This window comes from Hylobates moloch, unplaced genomic scaffold (genome assembly GCF_009828535.3).
Source record: "Hylobates moloch isolate HMO894 unplaced genomic scaffold, HMol_V3 SCAFFOLD_6, whole genome shotgun sequence".
Classification (NCBI taxonomy): Eukaryota; Metazoa; Chordata; class Mammalia; order Primates; family Hylobatidae; genus Hylobates; species Hylobates moloch.
Window position 1 is genome coordinate 146,984,125 of NW_026652281.1, and position 17,214 is coordinate 147,001,338.

Sequence of the window (17,214 nt, forward strand, 5' to 3'; positions counted from 1 at the left end):
ATTGCATGTTTCTCCCAGCTGGCTCTGCAGCACTCCCCTCAGGACACCTTCTCACATTTTCCTAGATTGGGTGATGACTTTTTTTCTGAGGTTTCTCAGCTCCCTGTAATAGCACTGTCAGGATCCTTCCTTTACCATGTGGTTCTTCCTTAGTCCTATGTTGCTAATACACTGTGGTCTCTTAAAAGCAGGGGCTAGATTTTCTGTCTCTGAATCCTCAGAATCCAGGACAGAGGGTGACACGTAGTGAGTTGGTACCACTCCGTATTGAAATTTATGTAGAGAGCTTTTGTAGAATTACAATGCTTGAGTCTCATCACCAGAAACTTAGAATTTGTCTTGGGTGGAACCTGGGCATGAATATATTTATATATATGGAAAACCCCAACTTGTTTTAAAAATGCAGCTATAGTTATAGACCACTGAAGCAGATGCTTAGATAATGCTTCTTGAGGTATTGGACTATAACAGATATTATCCTGGCCATCTCGTTTTTTGGTAGGGCAGGCGGTTGGACAGGAGCTGCAACCTGCTGTTTAGGCAGCTTCTCAAGGATCTCAGTTCACTCCAGGCTGCAGAAACCTGGGAGCAGATGACTACTTCTAGATGCTGCATACTTAACTGAAAGAAAACCTTAATGTGCTCCCAGGAATACGTGCATGGATTTGCTTCAAGATGACTTGGTTATAATAACCAGCTAAGCTAGGCTGTCACTGGTGAGAATGGAAAGTGACCGAGCATTCATAGAAATGGCTTTCCTGCTCACCATCTTGTTGAAGGATCAGGGCTATGGATCAAAGGTGGGGGCGCTGAGTGTGTTACAGAAACTGGAAAATGAGGTGGCCATCTTTCTATCATCCAGAAAAGCCACCAGAAACTATACATCGGAATTTGGAATAAATCAAGGAAAATAAACGAGTTCTCCCTCGCCCAAATTTATTGTAGTTGTATAGGTGGATCTGGGAGATTTAGTGGAGGAAAAGGGAGCACGCTGCCTAAGCTTTCCAGAAAGAGCTGGGGATGATGGTGCTAGAAATGTGATAGAACTTTTTAAATGTTGAAATCATTGGTGATAATTAGAAAACAGTAAAAAAAAAAAAAAAAAAAAAAAACCAACACACATGCTTTTTCAACATTAAAACCGAGGCACACTCTGTTGGGGGGGTGGGGAGGTTGACAGAGTGAGTGAGTCCAATTTCCCAAGATGAGGAGAAATGCCCTTGTTCCAGGAGGCAGTGATTTTGCCAGCACCATGGAGAAGGGCACACATTGTCTCTTGCTTATTTTTTATTTACACAGATGGGTTTCTGGGGAGGGTTTTCATTGTATCCAATCTGAACTGAGAAAGGCAACCCTGATGTCTGTGTAACTGCATGCGTAGATCAGAGGATACAAATTCACTCCTTAGATCTATTGGTCTTTTCTGGCCAATTCTGTTGCATTTTAGATTGACATACTCCCTCTGTCCTTTCTTAGCAAAGGAAAAGAGGTTCAAGGGTGAGATTTTAAAACCTCCCTTTGCTAGTAATTTTTCTAAAGTTCCTGGTAGAATTAATCCCTAAGCAGACCGGTCAGTGAGAGTGGGCTCTGAATTCCAGCTGAGGCACAGGATGCTGTATGTTTCATGAGATTGGCCTCCCAGCTTGGTTTTTGCGCCTGCCTGACTTGGAAGGGATTTATGGGAGGAGTCTATTTTGAAAAATGCGGATAGTAGAAATCTAATTTGGGGAAACCCTGCTGAGAAAACTGTATCAGTCATCACTGAATGAGCTTCTGATGTCTGTTCTCTCTCTGGAGGGTGGTGGGATGATTAAGGGTATTTTCACCGTAGGAAGGAGGATAGAACGTTGTATATATTTTTTGGTTTCTCTCATTCCCTGTCAAATAACCCCTTAGTCTTTTCTGTGTGGTCAAGCTGTGTTGTCAGGACAGTTGAAGAAATCTGTTCCCAGAAGCTTCCAGATCCTCTCTTCTAGCTCCACCCCTCATCTAAGAATCTCTCCTTTCTCTCTGCAACAGTTACGTGACATCTCCTTTTTAATATCTTTGACATGTGATATGAAATGGGGCCTTCAAAAGTCACCTTGTCTAGAGCCTGCTCTTTTGTCTAAAGAGCTCCAAGAAAGGAGACTGAGTGGTGTAATTTAAGATCTAAAAGCAGATTACCCTGTTCTTCCTGGAAAGTAGACTGGAGATGCAGGTCCCTTGGGCAAGACATATCTGCTATCTCCTATTCTATTGTGTGGATAAGCCATCATTTATATAATAGGATCCCTGATGTGGGGATATTTATCTTGCTTGTTACATTTGGGTATTATATGTAACACAATATTGCTATAAGTAGCTGCACACAGTGCAAGAGCCTTGCAACCAAAAAGACATGGGAGCAGATCCAGCTTCATCGCCTACAGTTCTGTGGCTCTGGACAAGCTGCATAAACCTTTAGATTTCCTCATTTGTAACATGGGAAGAACCAGGGTAGCAGATCTATAAGGTTATTCTGTGAATTAAATGAGGTGACTCATGTAAAGCACTTACCATAATGGCTGGTATATATTAAGTGCTCAATAAATATTGAATGATAATAATAATTAGAATGAATCTTATTTTATATCTTAAAATGGGGTAATACTTTATCCCCAGGGTTCTTGTCAAGACTCATTGAGATATTGAACACAAAGCACACAGCCCATTGCCCAGCACATAGTAAGAATTCAACAAATGTTACTTTTGTTTTTTATCTATTTTTTTTGCACCTCATAAATTTTTCCTGTTTTGAAGAACAAAATACTAAAGTGGAGCCTATCTGAGGCACATCTTCATAAGTGTCTCCAACCAGCCTTTATTCATCGGTATTAAGATATTGAACATACAGACTTTAGGAGGCTTAATTTTTTCTGCTCTGGCCTGCAGGTTGGAGGTTCTACTATATTTTAATAAAAACCCTTGCAAAGCAACTTACAGAATGTAAATAAAAACAATGTTTTGCTTATTGAGTTGGTTTCATAGTTGTGCCTTTTAAAAGAACGTTAGCCCATGTTACTTGGCAGTGCTTTTCTGTCCATTTAGTAATGTGGGCAACAGTGATCCAGCTTGTGAGCCCCAAGGTTGCATCTATAGCCCCAGCATGGGATGGGAGACCTGCTGGGGGTGGGGAAGAAGGAGAGCCATTCCCACAGCAGCCTGACACCCCTGAACACAGGGCTTCCTGGGTGTACATCCCTGGGATGTATCCACTCAATCTCCTATGGACATGATTCTTCAGGATTGCAGCCTGACTTTCATTTCTTTCCAATGGAGAAAGAGTTCTATTTTCATTGTTACATATGTGATTGTGAATATTTCCAACGAAACATAGCAAATAAAATTATCCCTTTAACCTTGCATCTGTCCCTCCTCCCTCCCACTCGGTGATATCATTGTTAATGGTTTGCCATGCATTTTTTCCAGACTTTCTGGACATAGAAAATTTTCAAAAAAAGGTGTATATTACATATGGTGCTCTGTAGTCTCTTTTTTTCTGAACATATTTAGGATATCTTTCCAGGTCAAGATCTATCTACCTTCTCCACTGTGTGAATAAACCGTCATGTACATAATAGGATTCCTGATTTGACCACATTTATCTTGCTTGCTGCGTTTAGGTATTATAAACAATGCAATATGCTACAAGCAGCTGTGCACACAACTGTTTGTCTTATGATGTTCTTTGGATAGATTTACAGAATGATTTACCATCCTCAAAGTGCTGCCACACCCATTCATTTATGTGATCCAAAGAGGTGGAGGCAGAGGCAGTCACAAGCCTGGACTTGAGTCAGGCAGGCCTGGGCTGGAACTTGGATTAGCAGACCACAGCCAAGTACTTCACTCATCTCTAAATCTGGAATTATAGAAGTATTTCTCCCATTTTATATGTGCTTGCAGGATTCCTTAAGTTAATGTCTGTAAAATACTTAGAAAAGTACATGCCACGTAGTAAAAACTCAAAAGATACTAGCTCTCAGTGTTGGAATTAGCTATGGTTCCTCAAAACAATTCTGATATTGTGGATGCCAATGCATCCAATATACAGATGGAGAAACTTGAGGCTCAGAGAGGCAAGATAGGGCAAGGTCAATGACCAACAAGGAAAGAGAATAGTTAACGGCAACTTCATTAGTCTCTGTGCAAGGAGAGACTTTTGCAGAGCACTTTTCATAATATTGAAAGAAGTTGCCAGAGAAGTTGGAGAGGGCCTAAAGCACCATTCCGTTGTGCCGTCGACACCACACTTCTGATCATGGAAGGAGCATGCAATTAGGCAGAAATGAGCTTAGGTTCAGGTTGGGCCATCTGTGAATGGAACATTCTTGGGCAAGTTACTAAATCTCTCTAATTCGTGTGTTGTGTATCTGGGATTTCAGTGGAGTTTTATAAAAAGTTAATGAGATTATGTCATTATGTTAAATGAGATTATGTCAAGTCTATATGCACAGTTGCTGGCATATAATATGCACAGTTGCTGGCATATAATAAGACCTTGAAACTTGTGTTAACAGCAGTGTCAGAATTAGAACCCACATCTTCTTTTCCTTTTTATTGTATCCTTCTGCCACCAACTCCAACCCTTGTCTTCTAGTGAAGGCTAATACAAAGTGTAAGACATGTGTGACAACATGAACGCATTGCCCAAGTCCCACCTGGCAAATGGGGTGGGGACGCTCACCCAGTGGGTGGGGAGGAGCAGAGATGATGGGATACAGCAGTGCTACCCACCCTGCCTTGTTGACCCTGCTTCCCCTTCGCTGAGCTGTCTCTGTCCCTGGCTGCCTCTGAGGCTTGCTTCACGCAATGAGATGTTAATGCAGTAAAATCTTTCAGGATGGAAACCAGTTCAAACAGGAAGAAAGAAGACAGCACTAAATCTAGAACTCGTGCAAAAATCACATTCCCTCTAAGGGCCAGATAGAGGGTGACTGTACTGTAGATGATATCTGTTACTATTTTTCAAAGTTAGATATTTTCTTTCTAGGTGTTTGTGGTACCTTCAAGATATGAAAGAAATGGAAAAGACCTCTTCCATAGAACACAGAATGGAAAAAACAGTAGCAGGCATAGATTGCTGCTGTTTTCACTGTAAGAATATGCATTCTTTCTCTTTTGCTTAAAAAAAAAAAAAAAAGGCCATTGGATTTCACTCTGTAGCTGTGACCTTGTGATCTTCATCTTAGTACTGAAAAGGCCTAAAGACAAAGCAGGCGGAGGAGGTGAGATTGTCCTTGGCATGAACACAGGGCGAAGGCTGCCCATGTGCTGGACTGGAGGAAGCAGTGGCCCCCACAATGTTCAGCAGAATAGGTCCTTCATTCTAGCTCTGATGACATTTCCTGTCACACGTCACTGGTCATATTACCTTGTGCAAACCCCTTCCTAAAGCTGAAGTTTTTCTTTCTGTAAAATTAGGGATTGCACTATCACTCTTTTTGAAACCTTAGACATTTACATGACACAATCATATTTTTAAAAATGTATCACTATCAGGTATATGTTTAAGATATTTAACAAAATCACCTCACTTCTAAATATTCAAACATGAAAAGTTTAGGGCAGAATTCCCTATAAATATGGTAATTAAAATAGGTACATATTTTTCCTCCCTCTTGAAAACCTCCTAAAAAAATAAAATAATTTCTTTGAAAGAAAGGTAGGAATCATATGGAAAGTTAGTACATGACATAGCAGACCTGAGAAAAGTGTTTCATAAGCCAGCAGTGGAGAACCCTGAGGACTCATCCAATCTAAAACAAAGTTTCAGGAAATGGTAGTACCAGGTACCCCTGCAAGTCAGGGTGAAGGAAAGGAAGGAGCTCAAATAAGGAGGATCAACTGACAGCCCGTTCCAGAAGCAGTCTGACTCCATGGGGCTGAGTTATTGAAGGTGTATTCAATAAGGAAGAAAAAATAGAGGACATTTTAGTTCTAACTTTTACTATAGTAAAAAAAGTTTTAGTACTAAAACTTTTTCTAACTATATACACTTATAACTTTGATAAAAATAAAATTTTATATCAAAACTAAGTAGCATCATTTGTGTAAAAGTAGATTTCTCAAATTATTAAAAATATCATCCTATGCAATTTGACACTGAGCACGTCAAAGTTTTATTTAACTGATCAGGGAAGAAGCTGAACAACAACCTGGTTCAAAAGTATTCAGGTTTCTTGCTATTTTGTGAGAGAAGAGAAGAGATACTTGTATAAATTTTGTCTGGCCTAGGAGATGCCAGACAAAATTGTGGACAGTGTTACCTTACTCAAAAGCAGGTTTCAATCAAAATTTGCATCCTGGAGGCTAAAACCTCCAGCACTTTCCTCCCGTTCAGCCCTTAGAGCACTGGTGGCCAGGCCTTCACACATCATGCAGGGATCAGACAATTCTTACTTGTGAAATCCAAGCAGTCCAAGAAGAAAGACTTGCATATATTGATATTGGCATCTCTCCAACTAAATGTCCCAACCTGATCACCCTGCAGTAAGCTCACAGGCCACAAGCCCTACTCACATGCTCAGTCCGTGATCACTTTAGCATCACACACACTGAATTGAGAACATAGCCCCAAGGATTAAAGAGAACTAAGGAACAATGCTCACACAGAAGAGAGAGTGAAAACAAGCAAACAGAAGCAAAGCTACTTGGAGGACACAGACTCTGTGAGGCAAAGCAAACTTTAGAAAATAGGCAGAGAGAACTTAGAAAAATAGCGGAAGAGAATATTGTAAATCGGGAGACAGTACTTAGAAAAAACTAAACATTCAGAGAATGAAAAGGAATATTGGATTTTTCCAAATTGCTTTTTTTTGTGGGGGGGAGGGCAGGAAATGAGGAGTGTGCAAGAAATGGGAATCCATCATAGTTTACAACTTGGATGAGAATGGCATTTGCATATTCAAAATATTATTTTTTATTATACTTTAGGTTTTAGGGTATATGTGCACAATGTGCAGGTTTGCTACATATGTATCCATGTGCCATGTTGGTTTGCTGCACCCATTAATTCGTCATTTAGCATTAGGTATATCTCCTAATGCTGTCCCTCCCCCCTCCCCCCACTCCATAACAGTCCCCGGAGTGTGATGTTCCCCTTCCTGTGTCCATGAGTTCTCATTGTTCAATTCCCACCTATGAGTGAGAACATGCAGTGTTTGGTTTTTTGTTCTTGTGATAGTTTAGTGAGAATGATGGTTTCCAGTTTCATCCATGTCCCTACAAAGGACATGAACTCATCATTTTTTATGGCTGCATAGTATTCCATGGTGTATATATGCCACATTTTCTTAATCCAGTCTGTCGTTGTTGGACATTTGGGTTGGTTCCAAGTCTTTGCTATTGTGAATAGTGCCGCAATAAACATACGTGTGCATGTGTCTTTATAGCAGCATGATTTATAGTCCTTTGGGTATATACCCAGTAATGGTATGGCTGGGCCAAATGGTATTTCTAGTTCTAGATCCCTGAGGAATCGCCACACTGACTTCCACAATGGTTGAACTAGTTTACAGTCCCACCAACAGTGTAAAAGTGTTCCTATTTCTCCACATCCTCTCCAGCACCTGTTGTTTCCTGACTTTTGAATGATGGCCATTCTAACTGGTGTGAGATGGTATCTCATTGTGGTTTTGATTTGCATTTCTCTGATGGCCAGTGATGATGAGCATTTTTTCATGTGTTTTTTGGCTGCATAAATGTCTTCTTTTGAGAAGTGTCTGTTCATGTCCTTCGCCCACTTTTTGGTGGGGTTGTTTGTTTTTTTCTTGTAAATTTGTTTGAGTTCATTGTAGATTCTGGATATTAGCCCTTTGTCAGATGAGTAGGTTGTGAAAAAAGGCATGGGCAAGGACTTCATGTCTAAAATATTCAAAATATTTTAAATAATATTAATCAAAGCAAAATTATACCATAAGTGTATGGGAAGAAGGAGAAATGGGAAGGATGCATGTGCCTGATGGGACAGTGGGAAGAAGGAGTGAAAGCTTGTTTTTTTTGTTTTTTTTTGAGACTGCTCTGTTGCCTAGGCTGGAGTGCAATAGTGCAATCTCGACTCACTGCAACCTCTGCCTCCCGGGATCAACCTATTCTCCTGCCTCAGCCTTCCAATAGCTGGGACTACAGGTATGCGCCATCATGCCTGGCTAATTTTTATATTTTTAGTAGAGACGGGGTTTCACCATGTTGGCCAGGCTGGTCTTGAACTCCTGAGCTCAGATGATCTGCCCGCCTCGGCCTCCCAAAGTGCTGGGATTACAGGCATGAGCCAGCGCACCTGGCCAAAATGCTTGTTTTTTATGGTTACATATGGACAGTTAATAGGCAATGCCAAAAGTGAGAAATGTTTAAAAAAGCAGTAACATAAGCATATTATTGGCATCATGTTCATAAATGGCAAAATAACAATTACAACAGCTTAAAGAGGTACAAAACTTCCTCTGGCAAGGGGATCATGAGAGACTGCTGTATTTTGTTTGTTTGTTTGTTTGGGGGTTTGGATTTTTTTTTCTTTTTTGAGACATGGTCTCACTCCCTGTTGCCCAGGCTGGAGTGCAGTGGTATAATCACAGCTCACTGCAGCCTCAACTTTCTGGGCTCAAGCCTGCCTCAGCCTCCCCAGTAGCTGGGACTACAAGTGTGCACCACTATGCCAGGCTAATTTTTTATATTTTTAGTAGAGATGGGATTTCACCCTGTTGCCCAAGCTGATCTTGAACTCATGGGCTCATGCAATCTTCCTGTCTTGGTCTCCCAAAGTGCTGGGGTTATAGGCATGAGCCACTGTGCCCAGCTTGTTTTGTTTTTAAATGAAGCTTGAAGAAGTTTTTGAACTATATACACTTATAACTTTGATAAAAATAAAATTTTATATCAAAACCATAAGTAGCATCATTTGTGTAAAAGTAGATTTCTCAAATTATTAAAAATATCATCCTATGCAATTAGACACTGAGCACTTCAAAGTTTTATTTAACTGATAAACCAGGGAACAAGCTGAACAACAACCTGGTTCAAAAGTATTCAGGTTTCTTGATATTTTGGGAGAGAAGGGATACTTGTATAAAATTATCATTAGGTATAAAACAGGTAAATTTTCTCCAGAGTAGTAAAACTGAGTTTTAACAAAGCCACAAACATCACATTTTATATTTTTCTGCAAGTTAACTACTAACTCTGCAAGATTATAAAATTTCTAGTTTCTAATCAGTTGTGGATGGTTAATCCAAACAAAGGTATATTCCCGAGAGGGTAAAAGGATCTTCCGTGTGGTTTTTCCAAATGTTCTATTAAAAATGTCTTGCAATCCTCATTTTGCTTTATTTCCAAGTTTTGGAGCTTTTTCTTGCACACTTGCCATAAATATAACCAACTTCAAAAAATAAACACAATAAAAACAAAACAGTGTCATTAAGTTCGAAGTAGATACTGTTTGCTGCCTGCTCGGACCTGAAGATTTTCCTCTTTGTTAGAAAAGGGGTTTTTACAAGAACTAGAGAGGTGTTAAAGACATATAATTACCAGAAGGAGATTTCTCTACTTGGTATCATGAGAAGTGTTGAAAGGAAAATGAAAAAAAAAAAGGCCAAATTTTTTATATAATTTGGTTTAGTGTTATGAAATGCTTTGTCTATTGTTACTTAAAATATTCTCATATTTGGTGTGTTCTCTTAATTCTAGAAACCCTGCAGGAGCTCAGTAGTTTTGCACTGCATTCTGCAAAGTCCTAGGACTGGCCTAGGGCCAAGCATGAGTCAGGAAGAGAGGGCTTGCCTCCCTCAGCCCCGACCCTGCCTGGTCCCCGTCCACTCCCAGCTCACCTTCTGCTGTGTTATGTAGTGAGCTCTGCATGAGACTTCATTTCAAGTCCCTTCCAGATACCAGAGCCTGTAATTATTAAAAGAAAAAAAATCACTACAATTTGCAGTGTGTTTAGGTTGGATGGATTAATTTCTTTGCCAAGACCATAATGGGAAGACTGATTTTGTCATTTCAATTACAAGCTACCGTTTAGTTTGAGCCCGGAAGTCACTTTCCTAGAGTTTCCCTCCACTTGCCTGGCACTGGAGCAATTAACAGTGGGTGATTTGTGGCTGCACTTTTACTGCTTAGCACAAGTTTATCATCTTGAAAGTTTTCCATTTGCATATATGCTATACATTCTTTGGGTGACATTTCAATATCAACTAGAGTTTAGATTATGCATTGCCTTGTACTGCACTTTCTGCTACGTGCTAGGAATCTGCAAGCCCAACCAGAGAGCTGTTGCAAACCAAGGGGAATGTGAGTTGCAGCCACCACTTACTGAGGGCTTACTATATACCAACCCCTAGTATCAAAGACTTTACCTGCATTACCTTGTTTATTCCTCAAACCAGTAACTTAGGTTACTATTATTTGCCACATTTTATAAATAAAGAAACAAACTCAGAGAGGAAAAGCAATTTGCCCGAGGTCACCCAGCTCAAATGAGCAGAATTGGGATTCAAACTCAAGTATCTCTAATCTCAAAACGCTCTACTATACAACCTCCCAATACTGGGAGCTTTCAGAGTGAAATGAATTGAATTTGACAGTTTTCTACTTTTAAATACCAAACTTCCTGAGCAGTCTAATTGCTGCTCTTTGGAACAAGAAGAAATGGCTATTTAAAAGAAGCAAGGGGCAGGAGGTCAAGAAAGGGGATTTTAATATCTCTATTCACAAGGGAACAGATGTAATCCTGGAAAAAGATAGCATCAAAATGAAAACCATTATATAAATTTGATGAAATTGCAAAGGAATGCAGAAAAGATAAGGGAGAGGGAATACATAGCACTGAAGATTTTATAAAAGGCAGAGAAAAGATCAAAAGTCACTGGAGGAGTTAGAAGTTGGTCCATTTGAAGGCAGGGTCTATCCATCTTGACAGATGGAAGGTGGATGATGAAACCCCCCAAGTAGCCACCAGAAATCTCTGATCGTGTTCCAGTCTGCATGGGTGTTTGGATAAGGAGAATACTCTGGAGACAGGCTGCTGGGTTGAATTCTTTCTCCCTTACTTCCTCACTGGGTGACCCTGGATAAATTACTTAACCACTCTGTCTTCAGTTTCTTCGTCTGAACAATGGAGAGAGTAATGTTGCTCATCTTGATGTGAGACGATATAAAGTGCTTAGCAGAGTGCTGGGCATTTAGGAAGCACTGAAGACTGTCAGCTGTGGTCGTTGTTATAACCATGAACATCATGTTCACGTAGTACAAGAAATAGGAGACTGTAAGTCAGCAAAATGGCTTGGAGAAATAAAGGAGAAGGAAATCAGGAGAGAGGTTTACCTTTGGGCCAGAAATATGGGGAGATCTGTCTTCCCTGGCCTTGAGTGTCAGGAGTAGAAAGGGCTGGTTGGTGGGGAGAGACCAGCCAGTCTCCAGCAGAGACTCAAGTGTGGCTGCACTCGATGAAGCAGGGGAACTTGTTTCGGTAAAATAAATGCTCTAACAAAAGCTCCAGTGGCAGAGGTTCTGTTGGTGGCTCCAGAGGGCTAGAGAGTCTGGGACTAGCCAAAGTGACAAAGAAGTGAGTCTAAGGCACAAAGAGAAAGAAAGCTCTAGGTTATTCATCTCTGGATGCCAAAAGTCATTGAAAGTCATTGGGGCAGGGGGAGGACATTTTTTAATAAGCACATCTTCTTTCTTTTTCTGGCCCTACCCCAACTGCACATCTACTTCTCTCTCACTGTATAACCAACTCCCTGTAATTCCTTACATTAAGGGACAAAACCACACTTAAGTTTAATGCAGTAAAGATTGCTGGCGTCCTTGTAAATGAGCATGGGTGGTCATCCATGTTTTCAGCCACCATCGATTTAGCACTTTCTTTATGTCAGGCTCTGGCTAGGTCCTGGAGACACAAGGCTGTTCCCAAGCCCCCATCTCCAGAGCTAAACAGCATGTCACATCATGGTTCTTAGCTGTCAGAATAACACACCTAAAATTCAGAAATTGCTGATGCCCAGGCTCTGTCTCAGACTACAGAATCTCCAGCAGAGGACCCAGGCCTATAAGTTCTTCCAGAATTGCACATGTCATTTTTATGTCCACATCAACCTTGAGAGAACCTTCTACATTTTTGTAGATGAGAGAATTGAGGCTCAGAGAAGTGATAAGTGAGATTGCACAGCTGGCAAATACAGCATTGAACTTCAGACCCAGAGCTTCCGAAGTTAAGATTCCAAGGCCTTTCCACTTGGCCATGGCCACCCTTGTGTATGCATGGTATGCAACGCTGTGCCTAAATGCTATGCGGGTAAAATGGTCCAAGATATAGATGAATATGCTTGAAACCCTTGCGGACTACAACAAAAGCTCAAAAAGGATCAGCAAATCTTACAGAAAGTTTAGGGACCTGTATTTAAAGTAGCCAGGACCCAATACCTGTTACAACCTGACTCACTGTAAATTTCCACCCAAGGTGGGTAATGTGGCTTCTATTATACAAGCACCATGTGGTTAGCATTATGTAACCCTAGTTTCCATTATATAACCCTAGTCCTGGGGCTCCAGAAACACTGCCTCCTCGATTTGTCCCTCCAGCCTCCAAGTGACAGTGGCTTCCTGCTGTGGCTGACTCTAGGTTACCTTGTTTGGTGTGTTGGCATTTCCGTTACCTGTATAACCGATTTCCTGCCTTAAATTTCCTCCTTATTCCAGCTCAGATCCTGACTATTAGATGAAGAAACCAAGGATTAGAAAAGTTAATATAACTGTATTGTTCTGTTCTTGTGCTGCTATAAAGAAATACCTGAGACTGGGTAATTTATAAAGAAAAAAGGTTTAATTGGCTCCACAGGCTATACAGGAAGCACGATACTGGCATTTGCTAGGCTTCTGGGGAGGCCTTGGGACACTTTTTACTCATGGTAGAAGGCAAAGCAGGAGCAGGCGTCTTCACGTAGCCAGAGCTGGAGGAAGAGAAAGAGGGGAGAAGTTGCCACACACTTTTAAACAAACAGATCTCATGAGAACTCACTATCGTGATGACAGCACCGAGGGAGATGGTGTTAAACCATGAGAATCCACTCCCATGATCCAATTGCCTTCTACTAGGCCCCGCCTCCAACACTGGGGATTATGATTCAACATGAGATTTCGGTGGGGACACAGATCCAAACCATATAATAACTTAACCAATGCAGTACTAATTATTGTCAGAGCTAGTATTGTAGCTCCAAAGTTCCTGATTCCAAAGCCTAAGTTATGCCATCTTAACTTATATTTCAGGTGACTGGTGGAATTTTTTATGCCCAGTGTAGGTGGTAATGGTGATGGAGATATGGCGATGATGATGATGATGATGATGATGGCTGGTGGTGGTGGTGTTGGTGATGCTGTTGAAGATCACCATGTCTGACCACTATTGTCTGTATCCTTTGTACAGCTGTGCAGATGCAGTGTCCTGGTTGTCACGTAGATGTCTCTGACTGTGTTACAGGCCTTTACCTACCACCACATCCAGGAGATCATGGTCCAGCTGCTGCGGACAGTGAACCGGACAGTCATCACCATGGGCCGGGATCACACTCTGATTGTGAGTAGATAGTTTCTTCTTGTCAAATGTTGCAAGCTCTTCAGCGTCTAAAAATGGATTTTCTGAAAAGGCAGATCACATTGAACTCCCAGCATTGATCATTGCTTTGTTTTGGAGTATGATGACCAGATTTTTCCTGTCTGAGTTGGGAGGACTTGAGAATTAACTCAAGTTGTTGAAATAAAACAGGGCTTAGGACTTGTCTAGTTGAGTGTACCAGCGCTAAATTGAGTATACCGGGAAGGGTGGACTATCACTGCTGAAGATAGAGAAGGGAGAGCAGCTTTTGTAAGTGAACAAGGTGGAAGATCCCAGATTCATGTCCGCTAGGAAACTTTTCCTCTGGCCTGTAGTCACATGGTGCCCAGTGTCAGGGTCCTGTGAGCTTGGTTTCCTAAGGGGCTTCATTGTGTGTTGATTCTGCCCATAGATGCTGGTTATTCAAGGTCATTACTACATATTGGGCTATTCTTCTGCATAAACAGTATGTTCTGAAGATCAGGAAATTTCTGCCCTGTCATCTGATTATTTTCCTTCTCCAGACACGGAACCCAGCTCGAACCCTTTAACCTCTGCCCATCGTGCTTTAAACCAAGGACCCAAAATTCAAATGCTTACAGGGGCCAGTCAGCAACATAAATGACTATGCCCAACCATGTCATTCCTCTGCTCAAACCTGCCAATGGTTGTCCATCTCACTCAGAATAAAATCCAAACATTGTCAGGCCTGAAATGCCCATGCCCCATGCTCATTTATTTATGTGTTCCTCCCACATATAAAACATGATAGATGTGCTGTTTCCCTTTTTTTGAGTCTGATATCACCTATGCATAGAGGCTTGCCTTCTCTGATCACCCTGTCTACAATTCCCAGTACCTGTCCATCCACTAAAAATCATACCTTTGTAGGGACATGGATGAAACTGGAAAACATCATTCTCAGTAAACTATCGCAAGGACAAAAAACCAAACACCGCATGTTCTCACTCATAGGTGGGAATTGAACAATGAGAACTCATGGACACAGGAAGGGGAACATCACACTCCGGGGACTGTTGTGGGGTGGGGGGAGGGGGGAGGGACAGCATTAGGAGATACACCTAATGCTAAATGACGAGTTAATGGGTGCAGGAAATCAACATGGCACATGGATACATATGTAACAAACCTGCACATTGTGCACATGTACCCTAAAACCCTAAAGTATAATAAAAAAAAAAAAAATCATACCTTACTTCTTTATTTTTCTAATTACATATAATTGGAAATATACATTATCTTATTTGGTTATTGTCTAGCTATCCTCATGAGGATATGAGCTCCAGGAAAGTAAGCATATTTTTCTGTTTTGTCATTGCTGTGTCTCTAGGTCCTATAACAACACTTGGCATATAGCAGGTGCTCAATAAATACGTTTGAATGAATAAATGCATAACATGTTCCAGGCAGGGACTCTAATGTTTAAAAAAGGATGAGGGCCACTCAGCCCTGACTGATTGATACCATGTGGGATTGGACCATATAGTTGCTAGAATTCCCAATATTTCAAGAGAAAATGAAAATTTCCATGTTTTATGTGAAATTTTCTGATATTTCAGTGTTGGCAGTTTATTTTAAAAAATAATGTTTATAAACACTTTGTGACTCCCAAACAGCTGGATTCTCTCCAGAAAGCCACCCTGACGTTCCTGCTTTACACAGTGGTGACATCCATGGAGAGCATCAGTGGTGCCAGATACTCTTGCTTTTTTGGGCCAGAGAGCCATGTAAACTGGTCTTTGTCATTTGTCTTACTTACCATCCTTCCACCTTTGAAGTATCACATTTTTCTTTTTTGTTTCTTCTTTTTTTCTTTTTTGTTTCATTTTATTTGAGAGACAGAGTCTCACTCTGTCGTCCAGGCTGGAGTACAGTCGTGCGATCTCGGCTCACTGCAACCTCCACCTCCTGGGTTCAAGTGATTGTCTGGCCTCAGCTTCCCAAGTAGCTGGGCCTACTGGCGTGTGCCACCATGCCCAGCTAACTTTTGCATTTTTAGTAGAGGCAGGATTTTACTACATGTTGACCAGGCTGGTCTCGAACTCCTGACCTCAAGTGAAGCATTTTATAACCTCCTTTATCTTTATTCCTTCTCTTTGGAGTAAACCTAAAGATGACCATCAGTCCATTTGGCTCATTCTGTACATAGCAGACTTTTAATTCCCTTTCCTCTAGAACAGTGATTCTTTTAAATGGGGCCTGGGTCATAAGAAGCACTAAATAAGTGCTGTATATTATTATTTTGCTTTCTATCTGGTAGAGTGAGGCTCTCTGTCTTTTGCATTATCAACACAGGCAAGTAACTACTCAGTACTGCCAGTTCTATGAGCCTTTTGTTTGATGGCTTTTGTGGCTGGCTCTTCTAACACACATTCCTCACTGTTGCCCCATCAATCTTTACCAGGACACTCCCCTACTCTGGAATGGTCAGTAGCTCCCTGCTGCCTACCAAATTAAGTCATAAATGCATTAGCCCAATCATTTTCAGCGTCTGTGATCTGATCTGGTCACAACCACATTTTTCAGTCTTTTCATCAACTTTTTTCCGTCCAAATATCCAGCCAAAATGGATGTCTGGATATTGCCCAAACATGCTGGCACTGTCTTACATGCAGGCTTAGCCTCTGCTTCTTTCTTTGCCTGAAATTCCTTCTTGTACCTTTCAACATGTTGAAATCCTACCTAGCTTTCCAGGTCCAGCACAAATATATGAAGCTGCTCTAGCTGGGACCACCCCCTCTTCTAAATCACCAAGCTCTCTTTAGCTTTTTTTTAAAAGCAGTTTTTCCTGGCTAACACGGTGAAACCCCATCTCTACTGAAATACAAAGAATTAGCCAGGTGTCGTGGCAGGTACCTGTAGTCCCAGCTACTCGGGAGGCTGAGGCAGGAGAATGGCATGAACCCGGGAGGCAGAGGTTGCAGTGAACCAAGATCGTGCCACTGCACTCCAGCCTGGGCGATAGAGCGAGACTCCATCTCAAAATAAATAAATAAACAAATAAATAAAAACAGTTTTATTGAAGTATAGTTACTTTAAAATTTAACCATTGAAAGTATTCAGTTTGATGAGTTTGAGAAAATTTATAGCTATGCAACCATCACCGTAATTCAGTTTAGAGTATTTCTTTTACTGTCCAAAGTTCCATTTGCGGTCACTTTCTTTCCCTCCTCTCCCCAACCCTAAGCAACCATTAATCTACTTTTCATCTCCATAGATTACCGTTTCTGGAAAATTTTATATAAATGAAATCATACAATTTGAGGTCATTTGTGTCTGTCTTCTTTCCTTAGCATAATGTTTTTGAGGTTTGTCCATATTTTAGGACATATCAGCACTTCTTTTCATTGCTGAATAATAGTACATTATATGAGCATGCCACCTTTTGTTTATCCAGTCTCTAGTGGATGGATATTTGGATTGTTTTTAATGTTTGACTATTATAAATAATACTGCTTTGCACATTCACAAACAAGTGTTGTATGAATGTGTTTTGACTTCTCCTGGGTAGAAATCTAGGAGTGGAATTGTTGGGGCATATGGGAAGTGTATGTTTAACTTTAGAAGAAACTGCCAAACTATTT

General features: G+C 40.9%; 1 protein-coding gene across 2 annotated transcripts in view; it reads left to right on the top strand.

Moving 5' to 3' along the window:
* DOCK2 (dedicator of cytokinesis 2) overlaps positions 1-17,214 on the top strand; it is a 448,549-nt gene that overhangs the window by 194,870 nt on the left and 236,465 nt on the right. For both annotated transcript variants that reach the window (XM_032158599.2, XM_032158600.2), the window contains exon 27: positions 13,496-13,591. In XM_032158599.2, coding sequence (XP_032014490.1) covers positions 13,496-13,591 — 96 coding nt within the window. The remainder of the gene's footprint in view (positions 1-13,495; positions 13,592-17,214) is intronic.